The 22,300-nt window shown below is 49.5% G+C and overlaps 1 protein-coding gene and 1 long non-coding RNA gene across 3 annotated transcripts; one reads left to right on the forward strand and one right to left on the reverse strand.

The window, feature by feature from the left end:
• Positions 1-3,340: 3,340 nt before the first annotated feature.
• On the reverse strand, positions 3,341-10,010 carry ZNF132 (zinc finger protein 132). The gene is made up of 3 exons (XM_023197520.3): positions 9,948-10,010; positions 7,238-7,406; positions 3,341-5,452 (listed from the first exon to the last, which is right to left on the reverse strand). Exons 1-3 carry the CDS (start codon positions 10,008-10,010, stop codon positions 3,564-3,566), a joined length of 2,121 nt encoding a protein of 706 aa, XP_023053288.2. The 3' UTR covers positions 3,341-3,563.
• A 571-nt stretch (positions 10,011-10,581) lies between these two features.
• On the forward strand, positions 10,582-20,520 carry LOC111530356. Of its 2 annotated transcripts, none has more exons than XR_002727778.2 (3): positions 10,582-11,159; positions 19,550-19,821; positions 20,055-20,520. It is a non-coding gene; the product is annotated as an uncharacterized LOC111530356 (long non-coding RNA). The 2 variants fall into 2 exon arrangements; XR_002727777.2 differs by lacking the exon at positions 10,582-11,159 and adding an exon at positions 16,301-16,416.
• Positions 20,521-22,300: the final 1,780 nt, after the last annotated feature.

Below are 22,300 nucleotides of genomic sequence, written 5' to 3' on the forward strand. Positions count from 1 at the left end.
AGGTGGCAGAGATAAGACAGTGTGGTAGGCAGTTTTTGACGTGGCTTCCAATGATCTCTGCCCTCTGGTATTCATGCTTTTGTGTAATCCTCTCCCCTTGACTGTGGGCTGGACCAGGTGACTTACTTCTAACAAATAAAACATAGCAAAGATGATGGGATCTCACTTCCGTTATTAGATTACAAATGACTGACTTCTTGGTATTCTCCATTGCATTATCAGCTTACAAGCTTTGATCTACAAGCTGCCATTTTGGAGAGGCCCATGTGGCAGAGAACTGGAGGAGGTCTCAGACCAACAGATAGGCCCTCAGTCCAGCAGCCCACAAAAAAACTGAATGCTGCCAATTACGTGAGTTTGCTTGGAAGCAGAGCCTTCCCCAGGCAAGCCTTCAGATGACCACACCCCCAGCTGACATCTTGATGTTAGCCTTGTGAGAAACCCTGAAGAGGAGTCAGCTAGCTGCACCAAAGTTCCTGACCTATAGAGACTGTGAGATAACAACTATTGTTTTAAGCCACTAGGTTTTGAGTAATTTGTTACACAGCAATAGGTAACTAATACAGATGGTTTCTGCAATAGCAGTAATACAGTGCTGCCTAAGATTCTGGGAGCTGCGGCTTTCCCACATTTGTTGCCCATAACTCTGTCGTAAATTCTCTGGTGATTTTTCTTTAAAGGGGGTGTCTACAGCTGAAGGCTTTCCCATTTTCACTGCACTTGTAATGCCTTTTCCCCACAGGAACTTTATATTGCTTTCTCACACAGGAGAGGTGACCGAAGACCATCCCACATTCCTTACATGTGGGGGTTTTCTCTACTGTGAATTTTTTGGTTATAAATAAGGCTTGATTTCTTCTTGAGGGCCTTTCTTCATACCAAGTGTTTAAAGATTTCTCTTCAGTGTGGGTTCTTAGGTGGTTGAAGAGGGCAAAAGTCTTCATGTCTTCCCATAGCCACTGCTCTTGAAGGGCTTCTCTCTATCATGGCCTGCCTGGTGTTATCTGATGTTGGAGCTGTGTGGCAGCATCTTCCCACTCAACTTTTCATGGCTTCCCTGTGCCATGAGCGCTCTGGTGATGGAGAAAGGAAGGCCTTCCCACGGCCATGAGTGCTCTAGTGATGGACAAAGGAAGGCCTTTCCACATTCGCTTTTGAGCTTCTCACTATTTGGGTACTCCAGTGCCAGAAGTGGGTAGTTACCCTGGAAAGCCTTCACAAATGCTTGGCCCTCGAGTCCTCTCACTTGTGAATCCTGGTGTGCATGAACTGAAAAGTGCTCTTTACAAATGAGGCTGTCAGCCATGTCACATCTGAAAAGGTGGTCTCCACCATAAATGGTCTGTTGTTGGTGAAGGTTTGATCCACTCCTCTGTGTGAGGTTTCTATCTGGAGTATACTACCTAATGTTCAGCCAGGAGTACAATCTTTGGCAGGGCAAGGGTGCCATGGTCAGGGTGAGGAATGACCATGTGACTGGTCCTATCACATACCCCACTGCTGAGCCTGTTAGGTGACATTCACATGGGCAGGGAGAACAGAGAGGGATCTAGGACAGATGTGGCAGCAGCGGTGGCTACTGAAACTGCTGTTCAGTGATGTGAGCCCAGGCCACTCTTTTCTTTTTTAGAGATGGGGCCTTGCTGTGTTGTCCAGGATGGACTCAACCTCCTGGGCTCAAGAGATCCTCCTGCCTCAGCCTCTCAAGCAGCTAGGACTATAGGTGTGCACCACTGCACCTGGCCAGGTCTCTCCTTTATGGGGACTCCTGTTCGTATCCCAGCCAGTGCTCTCATGAGTACTTCCTTGTATGGGGGAGGTCAAAGAAACAGCAACAGCTCACATGCAATGATGATGAAATTACATGGTAAACAAGCTTTTTAAAATAGGTGCCAAACACCATATTCTACAAGGTTCCAAATCTCAATCTCCTTCTAAAATACCAGCTCTGTCAACTGTGTTAAATGCCCCCATTTGCCTGTGCCAATTCTGTTGGTCAGCAAGACTGTGAAGGCATGAAGTGTGTGTTAGTGACCAGAAACCCTGGCCAGACTATAAAAAACACTTTCCTGGACGTCAGGCTATCACTTCTATCAGTCCCCAGTTCCTACCTGGGGAGTGATGGGTGCCAAGATACAGTTCGAGAGAGGTGAAGTGAATGTAAACAACATTGCATTTATCTGCTTTAACTGTGGCAAAAACTTGTTTTTTTTTTTTTTTTTTTTTTTGGGACAGAGTCTTGCTCTGTCGCCCGGGCTGGAGTGTGGTGGCCGGATCTCAGCTCACTGCAAGCTCCGCCTCCCGGGTTTACGCCATTCTCCTGCCTCAGCCTCCGGAGTAGCTGGGACTACAGGCGCCCGCCACCTCGCCTGGCTAGTTTTTTGTATTTTTAGTAGAGACGGGGTTTCACCATGTTAGCCAGGATGGTCTCGATCTCCTGACCTCGTGATCCGCCCGTCTCGGCCTCCCAAAGTGCTGGGATTACAGGCTTGAGCCACCGTGCCCGGCCGGCAAAAACTTTAACATGGCAAAATACAAAGGTCTGCAGCTCTGGAGTTGTTCTGTACACCCTCACCCTGCAGAGTCCCAGTTGATGGGTAACTATGGCTACTTCTTTGTCCATGATGGCATGTGCCCTAGTTCATCACAGTCTCCCAAAATCCCTAGTTACTACCTCACATCCAGTGTTTCTCTATGCACAGAGCCCTCCCTGGACCCCTCTAGGTCTTTGCCTTGGTGACCCTGTGACATTTTAGTGTTGTAGACGGATTTATTTTTCCTCAGGGTAACCTCTGGGCACTGTGGTAACTGAAACATAGGCCACTATGTTCAATCTAGAGCCTTTCAGTCTTCCACATAGCAATGCAAAGTAGGCTACAACAGGACAGAGCAACTACCCACTCTTCTACTGTGCCCTCAGGCAGATTTTGTGCCCCGAAAAGGCACTCCCCACTCTATCCATTCATTTTCTCAACCTACCCCAACAGAACCCCTAAGATTAAAGGTGACCTGATCAATAAGGTCTTTATCAGCAGCCGTATGGTGCAGACAAGGTAGGTGATTCTAGCGGTAGGTGATTTGTGGTCTCAATGGACACATCTTAGGGGTTAAACACAGACTTGACCACATCCACGAGGAATGTGCATCTTCCTGAGCTCAAATTAGATTTCCCTCAAGGCCCCTCAGCCAGCATGGGTTCAGTTCACTGCCTAACCCTCTCAGAGGCAATGGGAATTAAACCATTCCAGTGAGCTGACAGTTTTGAATCCCTACAGGACAGGTGAAGGGAGGCTCAGGGTACTGTTTTCCCCATGCATGAGCACAGGACTGCTGCAAATTTTTGGATCCAGGCAAGCTGGAAAGTGGCTATGGCTTCTGCCTTATGCTGCATGGGTGAGATGGCCCTGCAAAGGTTCCTGGGTTGGTCAGAAACAGAGTAGCTTCTGAAGGCTTCTCCACATTAGCAGTACATGTAGGTAATTTTTCTGGTATGGGGATACTGCTGCATAAAGTTTGACTTGGCTGAAGATTTTCTCACAAAGACCACTTCTATAAGGCTCCACTCAGATATGAATCTTTTTATGCTGAGCAAGGTTACAGAGATGGCTGAAGAGTTTCCCACACTGGCTACACTCATAAGTCCTTTCTCTGGTGTGAACTTTCTGGTGCCGAACAAGTGTAGATCTTTCACTAAAGGCTTTTCCACACTGGATGCATTCATAGGGCCTTTCTTGTGTGTGAACTCTGTGATGACGAACCAGGTGGGAGTTACTGCTAAAGGCTCTCCCACATTCACTGCATTCATAAGGCCTTTCTCCAGTGTGAACTCTCCAATGACAAATAAGGCTAGATTTTCGGCTAAAGAATTTCCCACATTCACTGCACTTATAAGGCTTTTCTCCAGTATGAACTTTCTGATGCTTAATGAGAATGGAGTTTTGGCTAAAGAATTTCCCACATTCATTGCACTCATAAGGCCTTTCTTTTGTGTGAACCCTCCAGTGTTCAATGAGAGTGGAGCTGTGAGCGAAGGCTTTCCCACACTCACTACACTCATAAGGCTTTTCTCCAGTGTGAATTCTCCAGTGCTGGATCAGGCTGGAGCTGCGGCTGAAGGATTTCCTACATTCGCTGCACTCATAAGGCCTTTGCCCAGTATGTACTTTCTGGTGCTGGATGAGGGTGGAGCTATTACTGAAGGCTTTACCACAATCGCTGCATTCAAAAGGCCGTTCTCCAGTGTGAACTTTCTGATGTCGAAGGAGATGGGAGCTTTGGCTGAAGTCTCTTCCACATTCACTGCACTCAAAAGGCCGTTCTCCAGTGTGAACTTTCTGGTGCTGAGCAAGGTTGGAATTATTGTTAAAAGCTCTTCCACACTCACTGCATTCATACGGTCTTTCTCCAGTGTGAACTCTCCAGTGCTGAATGAGAGCAGAGCTTCGGCTGAAGGATTTACCACATTGACTGCACTCATAAGGTCTTACCTGTGTGTGAACTTTCTGGTGCCGAAGGAAATTGGAGCTTTGGCTGAAGGCTCTTCCACATTTCACGCACTCAAAAGGCCTTTCTCCAGTGTGAACTTTCTCATGTCGAATGAGGTGTGATCTGTTACTGAAGGCTTTCCCACATTCACTGCACTCATAAGGTTTTTCTCCTGAGTGATTTCTCTGATGGTGAACAAATGTGAGTTTGTGATTGAAGGTTTTCCCACATGCAATGCACTCATAATATCTTACTTCAGTGTGAAATTTCTGGTGCTTCCTCAGCTTAGATGGGTGACTAAAGGTCTTCCCACACTCCTTACACACATGGGGTATTTCCCCAGTGTGAAATTTTTGATTACCAAGGGTTGATTTGTCCTCTAAGAAATTTCCACCTGTTGGGCATGTAAATGTCTCTTCAGAGTGAGTTCTCAGATGGCTGAGGAGAGTGCAGCTCTTCAGGAAGGCTCTTCCACAGTTACTGCACTTGAAGAGTTTCTGTGTGGTACAGACTTCTGGAAGCTGCCCAAGATTGGAATACAGCTTCTGCCCGCTGTCAACAGCTTGAAGCTGGAGGAGGTCCCGGCTGTCCAGGATGACCTTCCCACCTTCCCTGCAAGTGAAGGGGTTCTCTGACAGGTGGACTTTAGAGCTCTTCATAAGTGTGTTCCTGTCCTTGTACCATCTGAAGGGCTTCCCTCCACTATGCTCCTTCTGGTGCTGGTGAAGGTTTGCATTCAACCACAAGTCTCTCCCACATGCTCCACATGGGTAGGGTTTCTCCTCACAGTGTGTTTCCTGATGCTCAGCCAGGTGCAAAATGTCTTTCAAGAATGGCCCACACATGTCACAGGAGTTAGCTTTCTTGGTGGAAGAATCTGCATTGGGGATCCTGACCGGTAACACCTCTTCTACAGAAATATTCCGCTTGGGATGGGCCTCCTCACCCTCTACTCCATGCCAACAACCTGAAAGTAGAGAAATGCCAGTTAACTAAGTATTCCACTTGGTGGGAATGGATGACTTCATTAGAAATGTGACCCAGGAATTCACACTCAAGAGGTCCCAGGGATTGCTGATAGGCCAGTGGGGCCATTAGGGTGAAGAAGGCCCACTACTACTGGCAGGATAGGGACCAGCTAAGCAACAGAATAAGGGAGACCTCACCAGGGGCAAGGACACAGAAATGGGTCAAAGGACTTAGACATTTCTGTAAAACAAGATATATACACAAATGGCCAATAAGCATATGAAAAGAAGTTCAGCATCCTCAATCATGAGGAGTATGCAACCCAAAACCACAATGAGATATCACTTCATACTCACCAGCATAGCTATAATAATAAAAAAAAATAAACAACACATGAAGATGAAGTAGAAAAACTGGAGCACTTATACACTCCAGATAGGGATGTGAAATGGTGCAGCCAATTTGGAAAATAGTTTGGCAAGTCTGCTCCTACAGAGCTACACAAGAGAACTAAAAACATATCCACACAAAAATGTGTACAAGACTGTGCATAGCAGTATTTTTTAAAAAACTGAGATAGGGTCTTGCTACGTTGCCCAGGTTGGTCTCAAACCTCTGGGCTCAAGTGATCCTCCTGCCTCAGCCTCCTGAGTAGCCAGATTATAGGCACCTCGCCCAGCTTCTATAGCAGCATTTTTTTCTAACACCTAAGAAATGGAAACAAGCTGAATGCTCATCAACTGATAAATGGATGGATAAACTGTAGTCCATCTACACACTGGAATATTTGGCTGTAAAAAAGAATGAAATACTGATACATGCTACAACACTGATGAACTTCAAAAACATGCTAAGAGAAAGCCAGTCACAGAAAAACACATAGTATTCTATAAAATTTCTAGGAAACATAAATCTGTGTAGTCAGAAAGTAGTGGTTGCCTAGAACTGGGAGGAAAGGGATAAGGAAAGATGGGGAGTGACAGCAATCGGACCGCTGATGAGTCATATAGTTTCTCTTTAGGTGATGAAAACATGCTAAAACTACATTACAGCAATGATTATACCATGTGAAAACATACAGAAATCACTAAACTGTGTACTTTAAAAGGTGAATTGTATGATTTATCTTAATAAAGCTGTTTTGAAAAAATATCTCATTGAGGGCTGGGCACAGTGGCTCACACCTGTAATCCCAGCACTTTGGGAGGCTGAGGCGGGCGGATCAAGAGGTCAGGAGATCGAGACCGTCCTGGCTGACACGGTGAAACCCTGTCTCTACTAAAAATACAAAAAAATTAGCCAGGTGTGGTGGCGGACGCCTGTAGTCCCAGCTACTTGGGAGGCTGAGGCAGGAGAATGGCATGAACCCGGGAGGCGGAGCTTGCAGTGAGCCGAGATCGCACCACTGCACTCCAGCCTGGGCAACAGAGCTAGAGTTCGTCTAAAAAAAAAAAAATCTCACTGGAAAAGAGACAGAATCTGGGCATGGCTTCATACTGGGTAACCCAACCAGGGATTGGTGAAGCTCAGTGGGATCTGTTAGGCAGACTGGAGATGTCTGATCCCCAACCTTTGCCTCCACAAGGGTTCTGGGCAACAGCTATTAGGAAAGCTCATGAGGCTGCTCGGAGAGCGAAAGGGGAAGTACACACAGCAGAGTCTCAGCACCCCAGCACCTACAACAGGAGACCTGAGAAGGAAGCAGTACCTGCGATCTGGCTTTGGGATGAGGAAAAGACACAGGGCATAAGCCGGTCATCACCATGCTGGGACAGGGCATTACCAAGTGAGGTCACAAGCTCAAGGTTTTCCAGCATCACACTGTGGTACAAGTGCCTCTGGGCTGCATCAAGGAGTTCCCACTCCTCCTGGGAGAAATATACAGCCACATCTTCAAAGGTTACCAGGCTCTTCAATGCGGGGACAGCTGAGCCACAGGGCCAAGAGGTATGCTGACAAAGAAACAAACAATAGGTCAAATGGAAATATGCAGGCCCTTGCCGTGTGACTCGGAATCCTGCCACATCTACCACTAACATCTCTTATGATCCTCTCAGTCCATCCACTACTCACCCATCCACTACTAACCATATCTTATTCCTCAGGGCCCCCGCCTAACATGCCCTGGAATTAATGGTGCCCCTGTCTCCTAGTAGTCCCACTGGTCACTGTATCCAGGCCAACCCAACCTAGAGGAACAACAGGCAGGTGGGCAGATGGATGCTGCCTCCTCCCTCCTGCTGGTCAATTTTCCTTGTGACTTCTGGCTCATACCTCCCAACCATAAGAAAATTTGGGCTTCCCTTTCTCTTAAGACTCTTGTACCAGGGCCATGGGCCCAATGGTTCACATTCCCTCACCTTTACATGTCACTCCTGAGACCATACAGTTCTTATATTTCCACCCCGTCCCTGTTCACACTGTAGATATTCTCCCTAGCATTTCACCATGCACATAGCATACCTGACAGAGACAACCAGGACCCAATCCTGGTCCAAGCCAGCAACAGAGCTCTAAAAACCCCACTGCCAGAGGCAGCCATAGCCCCTCAAGTCAATGCCTCCCGTCCTTTCCCTGTTCCTTCAACCATCAGCTGCCCAGAACCATAAGCAGATCTCAAATATCTCTTCCCTCTTATATCTCTGCCTTTGTATGTGTTGTCTCCTCCCCAGTCATAGCTGTCCTTGCTCTTCCTAACCCTCAAATCCAAGACCCACTGGCCCCCACCTTGGCTTGGGGACTCAGCTTAGGCTGATCCTTTCTGATCCTGCCACTCCACCAGCCTGACAAAAACCCCAGGACCCTACTTAAGAGGAGGTAACATGCCCTGACCACAAGAAGGATGGCCACAACAATGTAGTGAGCTGTAGAGAGATAAATCAACCTAAACCAAAGCCCAACTCTCATCCTACTTCTGCCGCTATGCTTCATTTTTGTCCTAGACCTACTCTCTGGTTAGGAGGCTCGGCCACTATCTTGAACCCAACCCACAACTGCATGCATGTCCATCCACAAGCATCCATCCCTTGGATGTTTCCAGCCTAAACCTGACATAATTTCATAATCGCATGTTTAGGGGTCTACTTGGCAACTCAATTTGGTAGTGTTGGGGACATCTCAAATTCAACATGGCCAAAATCCAACTCTTTATCTTCCCCCTGAAATCTACTCCTCACACCAACTTCCACATCTGAAAGATCTAAGGTCAATTTTTTTTTTTTTTTGAGATGAAGTCTCGCTCTGTCACCCAGGCTGGAGTGCAGTGGCGCGATCTCGGTTCACTGCAAGCTCCGCCTCCCGGGTTCATGCCATTCTCCTGCCTCAGCCTCCCAAGTAGCTGGGACTACAGGCACCTGCCACCACGGCTGGCTAATTTTTTGTGTTTTTAGTAGAGAAAGGGTTTCACAGTGTTAGCCAGGATGGTCTTGATCTCCTGACCTTGTGATCCACCCGCCTCGGCCTCCCAAAGTGCTGGGATTACAGGCGTGAGCCACCGGGCCTGGAAATCTTTTTTTTCCTTTTTAAAAACAGAGTCTCGCTCTGTCGTTCAGGCTGGAGCGCAGTGGCATGATCTCAGCTCACTGCAACTTCCATCTCCCAGATTCAAACGATTCTTCTGCCTCAGTCTCCCAAGTTGCTGGGATTACAGGCACGCACTACCATGCCTTGGCTAATTTTTTTGTATTTTTAGTAGAGACGGGGTTTCACCATGTTGGCCAGGCTGGTCTTGAACTCCTGACCTCAAGTGATCCAGCCACCTCGGCCTCCCAAAGTGCTGGGATTACAGGTGTGAGCCACTGCGCTCAGCCTAAGGTCAATCTTAACATTTCACTCTCTTTCACTGTCCCACATCCAGTAATCTACGGCCCAATTTGGGCAGATTCAGAAGCCAACCATCTGTCCTACCTCCATGGGCACCCCTCTGTCCAGCTACCCAAAGCACACATCTGGACCACGTCTGTCAGCTCCTCACTGGCCTTCCTGCTCCACCCTCACCATCCCTCCAGTCTGCTGCCTACTAGGCATCTATAGGGAGTCTGTTAAGACTGGCGTCAGAGCACCTCCTTCCTCTGCTCCAAACCTTCCATGGCTCCCACCACCATCAGAATACAGGCCCAGCTCCTCAGGCTGCCATTCCAGGCCTAACTCTGGTTTCCCTGCTCTGTTTCCACCAGACTAAATGGAGACCTGCAGTCCCTGGAATGCTTCCATTTCATCACCACTAAGCAAGGTGCACATGCTGGTCCCTGTGCCTGGGACAGCCTTCCAGATCTCATTCCATAGGATTCCAGAAATGGGAATCCCTCGATATAACCCCTGGCCTGGATTCAGGATGGTAAGGGTAAGTGACTCCCAGGGCAGGGCCCAAGACGCACGTGTGAGGACAGGACATGGCTAAGAGCCCCAGGACACCAACATCCCCTCTATCTGGGCTTCAGGATCCTAAGGGCCGGAATCCCAGCGGGTGAGGGCCTGGGGCACACTCCACTCACCTGCGCCGGGCCCATCAGCGACGCTGGCAACCCCATTGGAACCTGTGGGCTGGGCAGGGCCATGCTAGGAGGCGCTAGGGCTAGCCCTGCCGCTCAGCCGAACCCTCACACTTCCACTGAATGGCGCGAACGCTGGGTGACGGTCGTACTCAGGACCTGTCTTCGCTAATACAAAATGCGCGCAAGGCCTCCGGGCAGCGCAGGGACGAAGGCTGGGTATGGAGACCCCTGAGACGCGTGGCGCTGGCTCCACTTTCGGGAACACCTTGGCTCATAAAAGCAGAGTAATTAGCCGGGGGTTACGGTGCGTGCGAAGGCGCGGTGTCGGTCCCTGCACCCACTCCCGCGCCCTTGTCTGGTTCCAGATGCCTCCTGTAGCCCAACCCACCAGTCGCAAAATGAGGACCGCAATGGCGGCGCCGGAAGTCCCGCCCCTCAATGCCGGCTCGGACTTGCTCCTGGTCCGAGCCTTCATTGGCTCAAGGCTCCCCGCCGACTACGGCGCTATGTTTCTATGCTCGTCACGCTGCCGCTAGGCCGTTGCCAAGGTGATTGAGGAAAGGCGTTTGTCGCGTCGCCGCTCACGCAACGCAAACTACATTATCCAGTAGGACCCTCGCCGTGCCTCGGGGCTGGCCATTGGCAGCCCGGGAGAAGGGCACTTCCGGGCGGGGTGGAAGACACCGGCCAATCAGTCTGCAAGCGGGACTTCTGTCGCCGTCCTCGGACCATCACTTTGGCATTTCTCGATTTTGTCTGCATTTGAAGGGACCGCGTTGTCAGGCGAGGGACAGAATCTTGGAGGCTCCCTGGGCCCATGGAAACAGGAGTGAGGAAGGCACGAGAGTCGGGGAAGTTCGTGACATATAAGCGCCCCGACCGCGGCGAATATCGCCCCCCGAGCCCCAGTGTTCCCCCCGGCTGTAGATGAAGCCGGCCCAGTGGGACCCTCAGGTCGCACCGCGCGGAGGTGTCCGCGGCTCCCGGGAGTCGTCGCCCTTGGCGTTGTGTCGGCTTTACGGAGCGCGAGGCCGAGGCCAAGAAAAGCCACGCGTTGACCCAGCGTGCGCCCGGCTGCAGGCTTGGAGCGTGTGCCAAGGGTCTCCTGGCACCCACTCGGCTGGACTCAGCACCATTGCCCTAAGTCTCCGATTGAGAAGTACCTGCCCCAGGTCCTCTGCAGCCCCACCGAACAGTGTGGAGCGTTCACAGGTATGGGGGGGTCACCATTTCAGAATCCAGTTTGTTGAGACGTGGAGGGTACAGGAGGAAGGATCTGCATATACGAAGACTTGGACGTGAGACTGACCTGAGCGTTCAGGAAGGCTCTCGTGCCCCCTCGGCAGCGACTGGAGAGCGTAAGAGGAGTCCTGCCTCTCCTGGCACACTGAGGGCACTGGGAGCCATGAAAGGTGTTGGACAGAAAAGGGATGGACATGACCTGACTTAGAATTTGGAAAGTATTCCAGTGGCTGCTGAATGAACACACTACTGGAGAAGGTGGTTGTAGCGGGGCTGGCAGCAGGGAGACTGTGGGGAGGTTATTGCCGTATTGTTCCAGACAGTTACGATAGTGGCCTGTCCAGAACGGAAGCAAGAGAGATGGGAGGAGTGATCATATTCCCAATAGATCTTCAAGGTAGAGCTAATGGAATTTTTTGCTACCTTAGATAAGTGGAATAAGCATGAGTAGGGGTGAAGGACCATCCCAAGTAGTCAGGAAGAATTAGGATACCTCCTGTGGAGAATAGAGGCTGGCAGTTGGCAGGAGGAGGACGTTTCTTGGAAGATTAGTGATGGATTTTGTAGGTATAGGGTCTGAATTGTCTGGAGGCCTGTGAGTGGAGGAGTCAAATGGGCCTCTGGATGTGTAGAATTCTGGTGTGGCTTCCGGACGTGCAGACCGCATTATGTTGGTGGCCTGGACCAGGGAAGGGCCTGAGGATAGGATTTGGGAAGGAGGGCTTTAGGTTGGAGTTACAGATGGGCCCTCGAGGTGAAGTGTTGAGACGAAGGACCAGTGGCTAGGGCTCATGCCCCGTGCTTACATCCCATCTGTCTGCCCATTGGCTTGGTGTTGCAGGGCTTAGTGACTTTGAGGGCAGGGTCAGTATATCTTCCAAAAATGTGGGGCTCCTTAGTGAGGTCCAGCGGGACTTCTACAGTGACGTGATGCTACAGAGCTTTGTACTCCTGTGCTCACTAGGTAAGGCTACTGTGTCTCCTCTTTCCCCTACACATGAAATCTAGGTTTTCCTCCGCCTTTCCCTTGTTCCCTGTGGGAGGTGCTGCTGGCCCTGGCACTGGCCAGTGTTCTGCTACTTATCCCTGGCTGCTTCATAAACCCCCACACCTTCTGCCCTGGGACCTTGACAACCTTGTGAAGCTGCAGTGACGGCCCCTGCACCCACTCCCGCGCCCTTGTCCGGCTCCGGAGGTCTCCTGTAGCCAACCCACCAGCCGCAAAATGAGGACCACTATGGTGGTGCCGAAAGTCCCGCCCCTCAACACCCTCCTGGAATCATAAGTCTCAAAACCTGTGTAGCATATCACATGCAGCTGGGTGGTTTCTTGGCTAGGTTACGCTGTCAGGATCTGTGACTTTTCTGTCCCTTCTGCCACATCCCCTCACTCTAGTAGAAGTTTTCTGCCAGCTGTCCCTTGCGAGTCCCAGTGGACACTGACATGGTCATTGATTGTGGGGTCACTGAGCATTGACTTTGTGAGATGTAGTTCTTCCCAGCTATATACCTGCACAGGTGATCTTCGCCTACGGTGGTTTGTCATGGGGTGGATCACCTTGACGTGGGCTGCCTTCTCACAAACCACTTGATCAGAGCTCTATAGGATCACTACTGCCACCCCTGCCATGTGATCACCTAACTAGAACTAATGAAGAGACCTGGCTGGTGGACAGGGTGGCTTGAATTAGGCCATGGACAGAGAGGCCCCATGGTGCACCAGTTCTGTTGAATGGAAGACAGCTGTGGGAGAGCTGTTGGCAGTGCCCTGGTGGCTCACCTGGTACCTGAGTTGTGTCCTCTGTTGTCCTGGCACCAGGATGTATAGCCATGCCTTTTTTTTTTTTTGAGACAAGAGTTTCACTCTTGTTGCCCAGGCTGGAGTGCAGTGGCATGATCTCGGCTCACTGCAACCTCCAACTCCCGGGTTCAAGCAATTCCCCTGCCTCAGCCTCCCGAGTAGCTGGGATTACAGGCATGTGCCACCACACCTGGCTAAGTTTGTATTTTTAGTAGAGATGGGGTTTCTCCATGTTGGTCAGGCTGGTCTCAAACTCCTGACCTCAGGTGATCTGCCCACTTCAGCCTCCCAAAGTGCTGGCATGGGCCACCGCGCCTGGCCAGCCGTGGCCAGCCGTGCCTTTTTAAAAAATTTTCCTGACGTTCTTCTGACACTCTATACTACTTTCCCTTGACTCCTGTTCCCTGGATGGCCTCCTCTCTGTCTTCCAAGACTCATTCTTTCCCCTTCTCCCCTCCTCCCCTCCAATGGCCAGATCTCCTACCATTGGCCTCCCTGTAATGTGTCTTGAACTGATAATGTATCTTTAAATAGTTGTTATCTGCGCATGGTGGGTCATACCTATAGTTCCACCTACTTGGGATGCTGAGGCAGGAGGAGCGCTTGAGTCCAGGAGTTTGAGTCCAGCTTGGGCAACATAGTGAGATCCTATCTCTAAAATAAATGGAACATAAATACATAGTTTTTGAAAACCTGTTCTTCCACGAGACTGGCTTGTTCCATTTGAGGAGTGTGGGCTTAGGTGTCAATGGTTCAAGACCTGGGCTTCGCTCACTGCATGATACTGGCCTGTCACCAGACATGGGGGCCCTGCAGCTCCATATTTTGCAGAACCTACAGAGAACTGACACTGAAGAGATATCTGATAAATACATAGTATATGGAAAGGTGTTTGAGGAGAAGCAAACCTTTTGTCCTACCAAAAAACTTCACAGTGGGAAAAATTGCAAGTGTGTTATGAGCATGGGAAGGCCTTCACTTTTGTCTTCATCCTGAGAAAGCAGGAGTACACGCACGTCTCTGAAGGGCCTTACAAGTGTAGTAACGTGGGGAATCCTCCAGCCAGAACTCTACCTCCTTTGAGCACCAAAATAGTCACCCCAGAGAAAGTCCCCATAAGTGCAAGGAGTGTGGCCCAGCCGTGAGCAAAATTTTGCAAAACTCTCTTCTGCACCAAAATGGTCATACCCTATGAAGGACTCCTAAGTTCAGGGAAGGTGGGGCAGTGCCAGCTGTCCTGGTGGCTTCCCTGGTACCTGACTTGAGGTTCATAAATGTTATATTCAGAGCTCCGCTTTCATTAACAAAAACAAATTAACACCAGAGAATGGTTGTACAAATGCAATAACTACATGAAAGCTTTCAGTGAAGTATGAAACTTCATCCTGCAGAATTCTCACCAGAGAAAGGCCAAGTGCATGCAGCTAATGTTGGAAAGCCTCTTCTCACAGTTTTAATCCTATTTAGCACCAGCTACTTTACAGCATTGTGAGTGTAGCATGTAGGAGAGCAAAAAAATTGCAACTTCTGCCTTGATGTGCACAAAGTGATTCACACTGGAAAAAACCTCTATGAGTGCAGCCAGTGTGGGAGAGCATCAGCCACAGCTCCTGCCTTGCTTGGCACCAGAAACTTCACCCTGGAGAAAAGCCTTTTTATTATAGTAAATGTAGGAAAGTCTTCAGCTCCTTTATTTAATATAAAAGAATTCACACTGGCTGGGTGTGGTGGCTCATGCCTGTAATCCCAGCACTTTGGGAGGCTGAGGCAGGGGGATCACCTCAGGTCAAGAGTTCGAGACCAGCCTGGCCAACATGGCAAAACCCCCTCTCTACAAAAAATACAAAAATCAGCTGGGCGTGGTGACGCGCATCTGTAATCCCAGCTACGCCAGAGGCTGAGGCAGGAGAATCGCTTGACATCAGGAGGCGGAGGTTGCAGTGAGCTGAGTTGGAGCCACTGCACCCCAGCCTGGGTGACAGAGCAAGACCCTGTCTCCCCCACCAAAAAAAAAAAAAAAAAAAAAAGACACAACTGGGCACGGTGGCTCATGCCTGTAATCCCAGCACTTTGGGAGGCCAAGGCAGGCAGATCACTTGAGGTCAGGAATTCGAGACTGGCCTGGCCAACATAGTGAAACCTCGTCTCTACTAAAAACAGAAAAATTAGCCGGGCTTGGTGGCAGGCGCCTGTAATCCCAGCTACTCGGGAGGCTGAGGCAGGAGAATCACTTGACCTCGGGAGGTGGACATTGCAGTGAGCCAAGATCACGCTACTGCACTCCAGCCTGGGCAACAGAGTGAGACTCCATCTCAAAACAACAACAACAACAACAAAACAGACCCTACGTGAGTAGCCTTCAGCCACAGCTAAAGCGTGTGTAGAGGATTCCTCCCTGAGGAGACACTCCATGATGGCCCTGCATGTGGAGAAGCCGACAGAACCCATGTTCTGCAGCCCACTGAGGGACCTTGGCAGAGCTATGACACCACGGGGTCCTGTGTTGGAAGCCCATCTGGGTTTGATGGTGACTTCCCAGTTGCTCAATGTAAGTCACTCCCTGTTTCCTGCTTATACTACCTTGGAGGGATGGTAGGGGCCTTGCACGCATTGGGGTGGTATCATGCTCACTCGTGATGGGCTTTGATATGGACATGACCCTGTTCCAAGTAAGAAGCCTAATTGGATAATTTCTTTCTCTCTCCCTCTCTTTTTTTTTTTGAGACAGAGTCTTTCTCTGTCGCCAAGCTGAAGTGCAGTGGTGTGATCTCAGCTCACTGCAACCTCTGCCTCCCAGGTTTAAGAGTTCCCCTGCCTCAGCCTCCCAAGTACCTGGGATTACAGGTACGTGCCACCTCGCCCAGCTAATTTTTTGTATTTTAGTAGAGATGGGGTTTCACCATGTTGGCCAAGATGGTCTCGATCTCCTGACCTCGTGATCCACTCGCCTCGGCCTCCCAAAGTGCTGGGATTACAGGTGTGAGCCACCATGCCCGGCCTCTCTGTTTTCCTTTTTCTTTTCTTTTCTTTTCTTCTCTTCTCTTTTCTTCTTTTCTCCTTTCCTCTCCTCTCCTCTCCTTTCTCTTCTCTTCTTTTCTCTCTTTCTATTTTTTTTGAGGCAGAGTCGCACTCTTGCTCAGGCTGGAGTGCAGTGGTGTGATCTCGGCCCACTGCAACCTCTGCCTCCCAGGTTCAAGCAATTCTCCTGCCTCAGCCTCCCAAGTAGCTTGAATTACAGGGTGGTGCCGCCACACCTGCCTAATTTTTGTATTTTTACTAGAGATGGAGTTTCACCATATATTGGCCAGGCTGGTCTCAAACTCCTGACCTCAAGTGATCCACCCACCTCGGCCTCCCAAAGTTCTGGGATTACTGGCATGAGCCACCGCGCCCAGCCCTGATTGGACAGTTTCTGAGGGACTTGTGGGTAAGTTTCCCAGTTTCCACAGACGTTGTAAAGTGTGCATTTGACATCCATGATGTCTTCATTGAGCTTCATTAAGTACTTATAACAGAGGTTTTATGCATTCTTGTCATCACCTAGCCCTGGTGCCCGTACCTCAGAGAGTACACTGGACTGTGTGATAACGCATTCTTCACTCATTGGTTCACCTTTGATATTGGAGTCCTGTTTAGAGGATGGAGTGAATTGAGCATGGAGGTGTTCTCAGACTGGCCACCAGGAGCCCCTGTGCACTTGACTCCAGGGCACAGCAGCAGGGAGCATCTCTCTGTCTAATTGTGGCTGCCCCTGGGAAAGAATGAAAGGCTGTGTTCTGAAGCTTCCGACCTGGAGTTTGCCTGGAGAGGGGAGTGGTTGGTCTGGAAGAAGAGAGAAAGTGGCCTCTCTTCCAAGGAATGTCTCCCCCCAGCAATGTTGAAAGCAAGCCCTCTGGAGGCCACACCTTGGTAGTATACTACCTTCTGGTATTCATACAAGCACTAGGTCAAGTATCATAGGTGGATAAGGAAACACTGGATGTGAGGAAATAGAGCATGGGGAGCCTGGCAAACTGCTTGGTGACTGAAGCCTTGCAGAATGAGGATGTGCAATGTCCTGAGGCCTGTCCACCCGTTTATCTCCCACAGCTCTACTCATAACAAAAGGTTTTATGAATTCCTGTCATTTCCTAGTGGGCTGGGTACTTTTGGTTACCACCCTGTGGTCAAGAACTCCAGGACTGTGACAAACATCCTCTATACCTCCTTTTCAAAAAACAGTTTAGGGCCGGGCGCGGTGGCTCAAGCCTGTAATCCCAGCACTTTGGGAGGCCGAGACGGGCGGATCACAAGGTCAGGAGATCAAGACCATCCTGGCTAACCCGGTGAAACCCCGTCTCTACTTAAAAATACAAAAAACTAGCCGTGCGAGGTGGCGGGCACCTGTAGTCCCAGCTACTCGGGAGGCTGAGGCAGGAGAAAAGCATAAACCCGGGAGGAAGAGTTTGCAGTGAGCTGAGATCCGGCCACTGCACTCCAGCCTGGGCGAGAGAGCAAGACTCCGTCTCAAAAAAATAAAAAAATTAAAAAAAATAAAAATAATAAAAAATAAAAAACAGTTTAATTGAACTGTCAAATAATACACATATAAAGTTCACCCATTATAAGTGTACAATTTAATGATTTTCAGTAAATTTATACAGTTGTACAAACATCATCTTAGCCCATTCCTATCAGACTCAAAAGTTCCTTTACAGCCTTTGCAGCTAAGATCTGCCCCCGGCCCCTGGCAACCACTAATCCTTTTTATGTCTTTTCTGGATATCTCATGTAGATGGAATCATGTAATATGTGGTCTTTTGTGTCCAGCTTTTTTTTTTTTTTTTTTGGGCCGGAGTCTTTCTCTCTCCCCGGCTGGAGTGCAGTGGCCGGATCTCAGCTCACTGCAAGCTCCGCCTCCCAGGTTTATGCCATTCTCCTGCCTCAGCCTCCCGAGTAGCTGGGACTGCAGGCGCCCGCCACCTTGCCTGGCTAGTTTTTTGTATTTTTTAGTAGAGACGGGGTTTCACCGTGTTAGCCAGGATGGTCTCGATCTCCTGACCTCGTGATCCGCCCATCTCGGCCTCCCAAAGTGCTGGGATTACAGGCTTGAGCCACCGCGCCCAGTCTTGTGTCCAGCTTTTATCACTTACTGGAATGTTTTTGAGGTTCATACATGTTATAAATCACTCTTTTATTTATTGTGGTGCTGAATAGCATTTCATCGCATGGATATGCCACATTTTATTTATTCACCAGTTGATGGACTTTTGGATTGTTTCCAGTTTTTGGCTATTATAAATAATGCTGTTATGAACATTTGCCATCTGGATGCCAGACTGTGTTAGGCCGTGTCACCTCCTTGTATTCATACAGTGGCCAAGTCAGTGTACTAAATGGTAAGGAAATACGGGTGTGAGGGTTAGGGAGCGAGTGAGACCAGTGACCTGAAGGAACTGTATCCAGTCCGTAGGGACAGCCACGACTTTGCTTTGATGGTTGAGTCCATGCAGGGTAAGGTTCTCAGGACCTGCAGGCTTGCACATCTATCAAAGCCATACAAATGCCAAAAGGTTTTTTTTGAGACAGAGTCTCGCCCTGTCACCCAGGCTGGAGTGCAGTGGTGTGATCTCGGCTCACTGCAACCTCCGCCTCCCATGTTCAACCGATTGTCCTGCCCCAGCCTCCTGAGTAGCTGGGATTATAGGTGCACACTACTACATCTAACTAATTTTTGTATTTTTAGTAGAGATGAGGTTTCACCATGTTGGTCAGGCTGGTCTCAAACTCTTGACCTCGTGATCCACCTGCCTTGGCCTCCCAAAGTGCTGGGATTACAGGCATGAGCCACCACTCCTGGCCTTTTAAAGAACCAATTTTTTTTTTTTTTTTTTTTTTTTTTTGTATTTTTAGTAGAGACAGGGTTTCTCCATGTTGGTCAGGATGGTCTCGTACTCCCGATCTCAGATGATCCGCTCGCCTCGGCCTCCCAAAGTGCTGGGATTACACGTATGAGCCACTGTGCCTGCCGCCAAAATAATTTTTATACCTTCCTGTCATGCTCCCTTGGACCAGGCACCTTTTGGGCATCACTATGTGGTCACGAACTCTAGGACTGTTAGAAAGGCGAGACTCAGCGAGGCTTCCTGGTGGACTCTAGCAGCTGTGATCTTCCTTTCTGGTTACACTCTCACTGAGGCAGGGCTAACCCCAACAAGGAGTGGGAAGAAGAGGGTGGGCAAGGTAACACAAGACTGTTGGATTCTCCAGACTTCCAAGAGGAATGGGAGATACGTAACTGTATGTGGAAATCACCTTGTTTGTAAAAGTTCCTACCTATTTACAAAACACTTAAGGAGTTAGGAAAAAGTTCTATTCAGCAAAACCAATGTATAGTCCATGAATGATCCCCGGGCTACGCTATGACTTCCAGATAAGGGTTAAACTCCCTAAACACACCCCACCCTCAAAAGGGCTGGCCTGAGAAGGATGGAGAGCCCCAAGTCGCCCCATACTGTGTCACTGGGTGAGTGGCAACTGCTGCTGTCTCTCATGCCCTTGTGTCTGTCTGCCCTACCTAGCACCATGAAGAGAGGAAGGAGATGACATCACCCATGGAAGGACATATATACCCTGTCCAGTCTTCTTGTTGGCAAAAACACAGTAAGCCAAGTTGACACCTCCCTGATAATTCCAGAAGTCCTCTGGACCACTCAGATTGCCTAAGACCTCCCCGTCTAGAAGAAGAAATGACATCCACCCCAAAAAGTATGTGCCCTGAAAAACATACCTTCTGAAGTTTCTGTCAACACTACTGGAGACAGAGGTCGGTGGAGCCCGAGTAAATGTCCAGGTAAGCTGCATGAAGGGTGGGAGAGTGGCATGGGCCATCAGAGCTTAATTGTACATTGCTTGGGCAGCCGTGGTTAGATCTTGAACACCTTGCTCCCATTCTGTGCTCTAATCTCTCCACTTGGGCCATGAGGTAACAGCCATGCTGGGGGTCAATGCAGTGGGGATGTTTCCATGGTGATGCCAGAACAGCCCATGCCACAGCCTGCTGACCTTATCCTTTGACCTGCCCAGAAGTCCAGAGATGCTGTGAACGCTTACTGTAGCCTCCATGCTGGCCTTATGGGGACACCAAGATTCCTGGATGTGGAATCCACTGAGCACCTTTGCCTGCAGACTTCAGTGCCAGGAGCCACATCGACAACCCCTGACTCTCCCAATACTGTTCCTCTACCCATAAGCCTCTGTGGTTCCCTAAAAGGAGATGATATTGTTTTCCCCACTCCCTGCCTTGATGCCTAGACTCAGGCATGACTGCAGTCATCTGCCAAGTTGTCTCTGGAAAACCTTTGACACAGGTATTGTGAATGCCCCAGTCTCTGTCTTATCCCCACCACGACCAAGCCCAGTAATTACCCATTCTCTTAGGACCTGACCCATCTCCACCTCCCAGGCTTTCTCCTGATCCAAGGCTGTCTGGGAAATCCAGCTCCAAGGTAACAGTTGCTTTTGAGGCTCCTCCCCAAAGGGCTTGTGAAATACTCAGGATTCCTTTTTTTTTTTGAGACAGAGTCTCACTCTGTTGCCCACGATGGAGTGCAGTGGAGCTATCTCGGCTCACTGCAGCCTCTGCCCCTGGGTTCCAGCAATTCTTCTGCCACAGCCTCCCTAGTACCTAGGATTATAGGCATGTGCTGACACACCTGGCTAATTTTTTTTTTTTTTTTTTTTGAGATGGAGTCTCGCTCTGTCACCCAGGCTGGAGTGCAATGGTGTGGTCTTGGCTCACTGCAACCTCTGCCTCCCAGGTTGAAGTGATTCTCCTGCCTCAGCCTCCCACGTAGCTAGCTGGGACTATCGGCTCATGCAACCACACCTGGCTAATTTTTGTATTTTTAGTAGAGACGGGGTTTCACTATGTTGACTAGGCTGGTCTCAAACTCCTAACCTCATGATCTGCCCGCCTCGGCCTCCCAAAGTACTGGCATTACAGGCGTGAGCCGCCGCACCTGGCCTACACCCAGCTAATTTTTGTGAAATAGTCAAGATTCTAAGACGCCATTACCTAAAAGTAAGATGACTGCACAGCAGGGGACTGAATCTGAGGCTTCTGTGAGGCATCTGAGGAAGCCAGCCACAGTGGCTGGCATGTCAATTGCAGTGCCCCCTGGAGGTGGAGCTGGCTCTGCAAATCGCCTTGGTTCTACCCAAGACCTGGACCTTCATTTGCCACCCATCCTGCTCCTGAGAGTGCAGAGTGTTACCTTTTGGTTTCCAGTTCTCTTCACTGAAGTCCAAACCCGAAAGGGGGTAGGGGAAGGCCCTCCAAGCTCCAGTCCTTCCCTTTAACCCCTTGTTTTAGCAGCTCAGCCCACTCAATCCACAGAAGACGCCTATCTAGAGGCCCAGGCTGTTAGCCTCCAGGCCTTAGTTCACATGCTATGTTAGGATGGACATGCTTGTTCCATACCTTATGACCTAGAAAAACCAATGTACATTGACCAAATAAAAGGAATAGCCATGACGTTAATAACATCAATACTATTATTATTTTTATTATTATTGAGATGGAGTCTTGTTCTGTCGTCCAGGCTGGAGTGCAATGGTGTGATCTCGGCTCACTGCAAGCTCCACCTCCCAGGTTCAAGTGATTCTCCAGCCTCAGCCTCCCAAATAGCTGGGATTACAGGCACCTGCCACCATGCCTGGCTATTTTTTGTATTTTTAGGAGAGACGGGGTTTCGCCATGTTGGCCAGGCTGGTCTTGAACTCCTGACCTCAGCTGATCTGCCCACCTCAGCCTCCCAAAGTGCTGGGATTACAGGCGTGAGCCACGGCACTCAGCCCCAACATCAGTACTGTTTGCTGACTGCTTATTCTGGACCAGTTATGCTCATGTTCACTTAATTCATATTATTTTATTGTATCCTCTCTACAATCTTATGAGATAAGAAGTGGAGAGTATGGGCCGGGCGTGGTGGCTCATGCTTGTAATCCCAGCACTTTGGGAGGCCGAGGTGGGCAGATCACCAGGTCAGGAGTTTGAGACCAGCCTCGCCAACATAGTGAAACCCCTTGTCTACTAAAAATACAAAAATTAGCTGGGTGTGGTGGCGCACGCCTGTAATCCCAGCTACTCGGGAGGCTGAGGTTGCAGTGAGCTGAGACCATGCCATTGAACTCCAGCCTGGGTGACAGAGTGAGACTCTGTCTCAAAAAAAAAAAAAAAGGAAGTTGAGAGTGTAGATTCTAGACCTATTCTGGAGGCTGAAAGCTTGACTCTCATAGTCCTTGTCAGGCTAACTTGTAACTTGCCATAA

This window comes from Piliocolobus tephrosceles, chromosome 21, assembly GCF_002776525.5.
Source record: "Piliocolobus tephrosceles isolate RC106 chromosome 21, ASM277652v3, whole genome shotgun sequence".
Lineage (NCBI taxonomy): Eukaryota > Metazoa > Chordata > Mammalia > Primates > Cercopithecidae > Piliocolobus > Piliocolobus tephrosceles.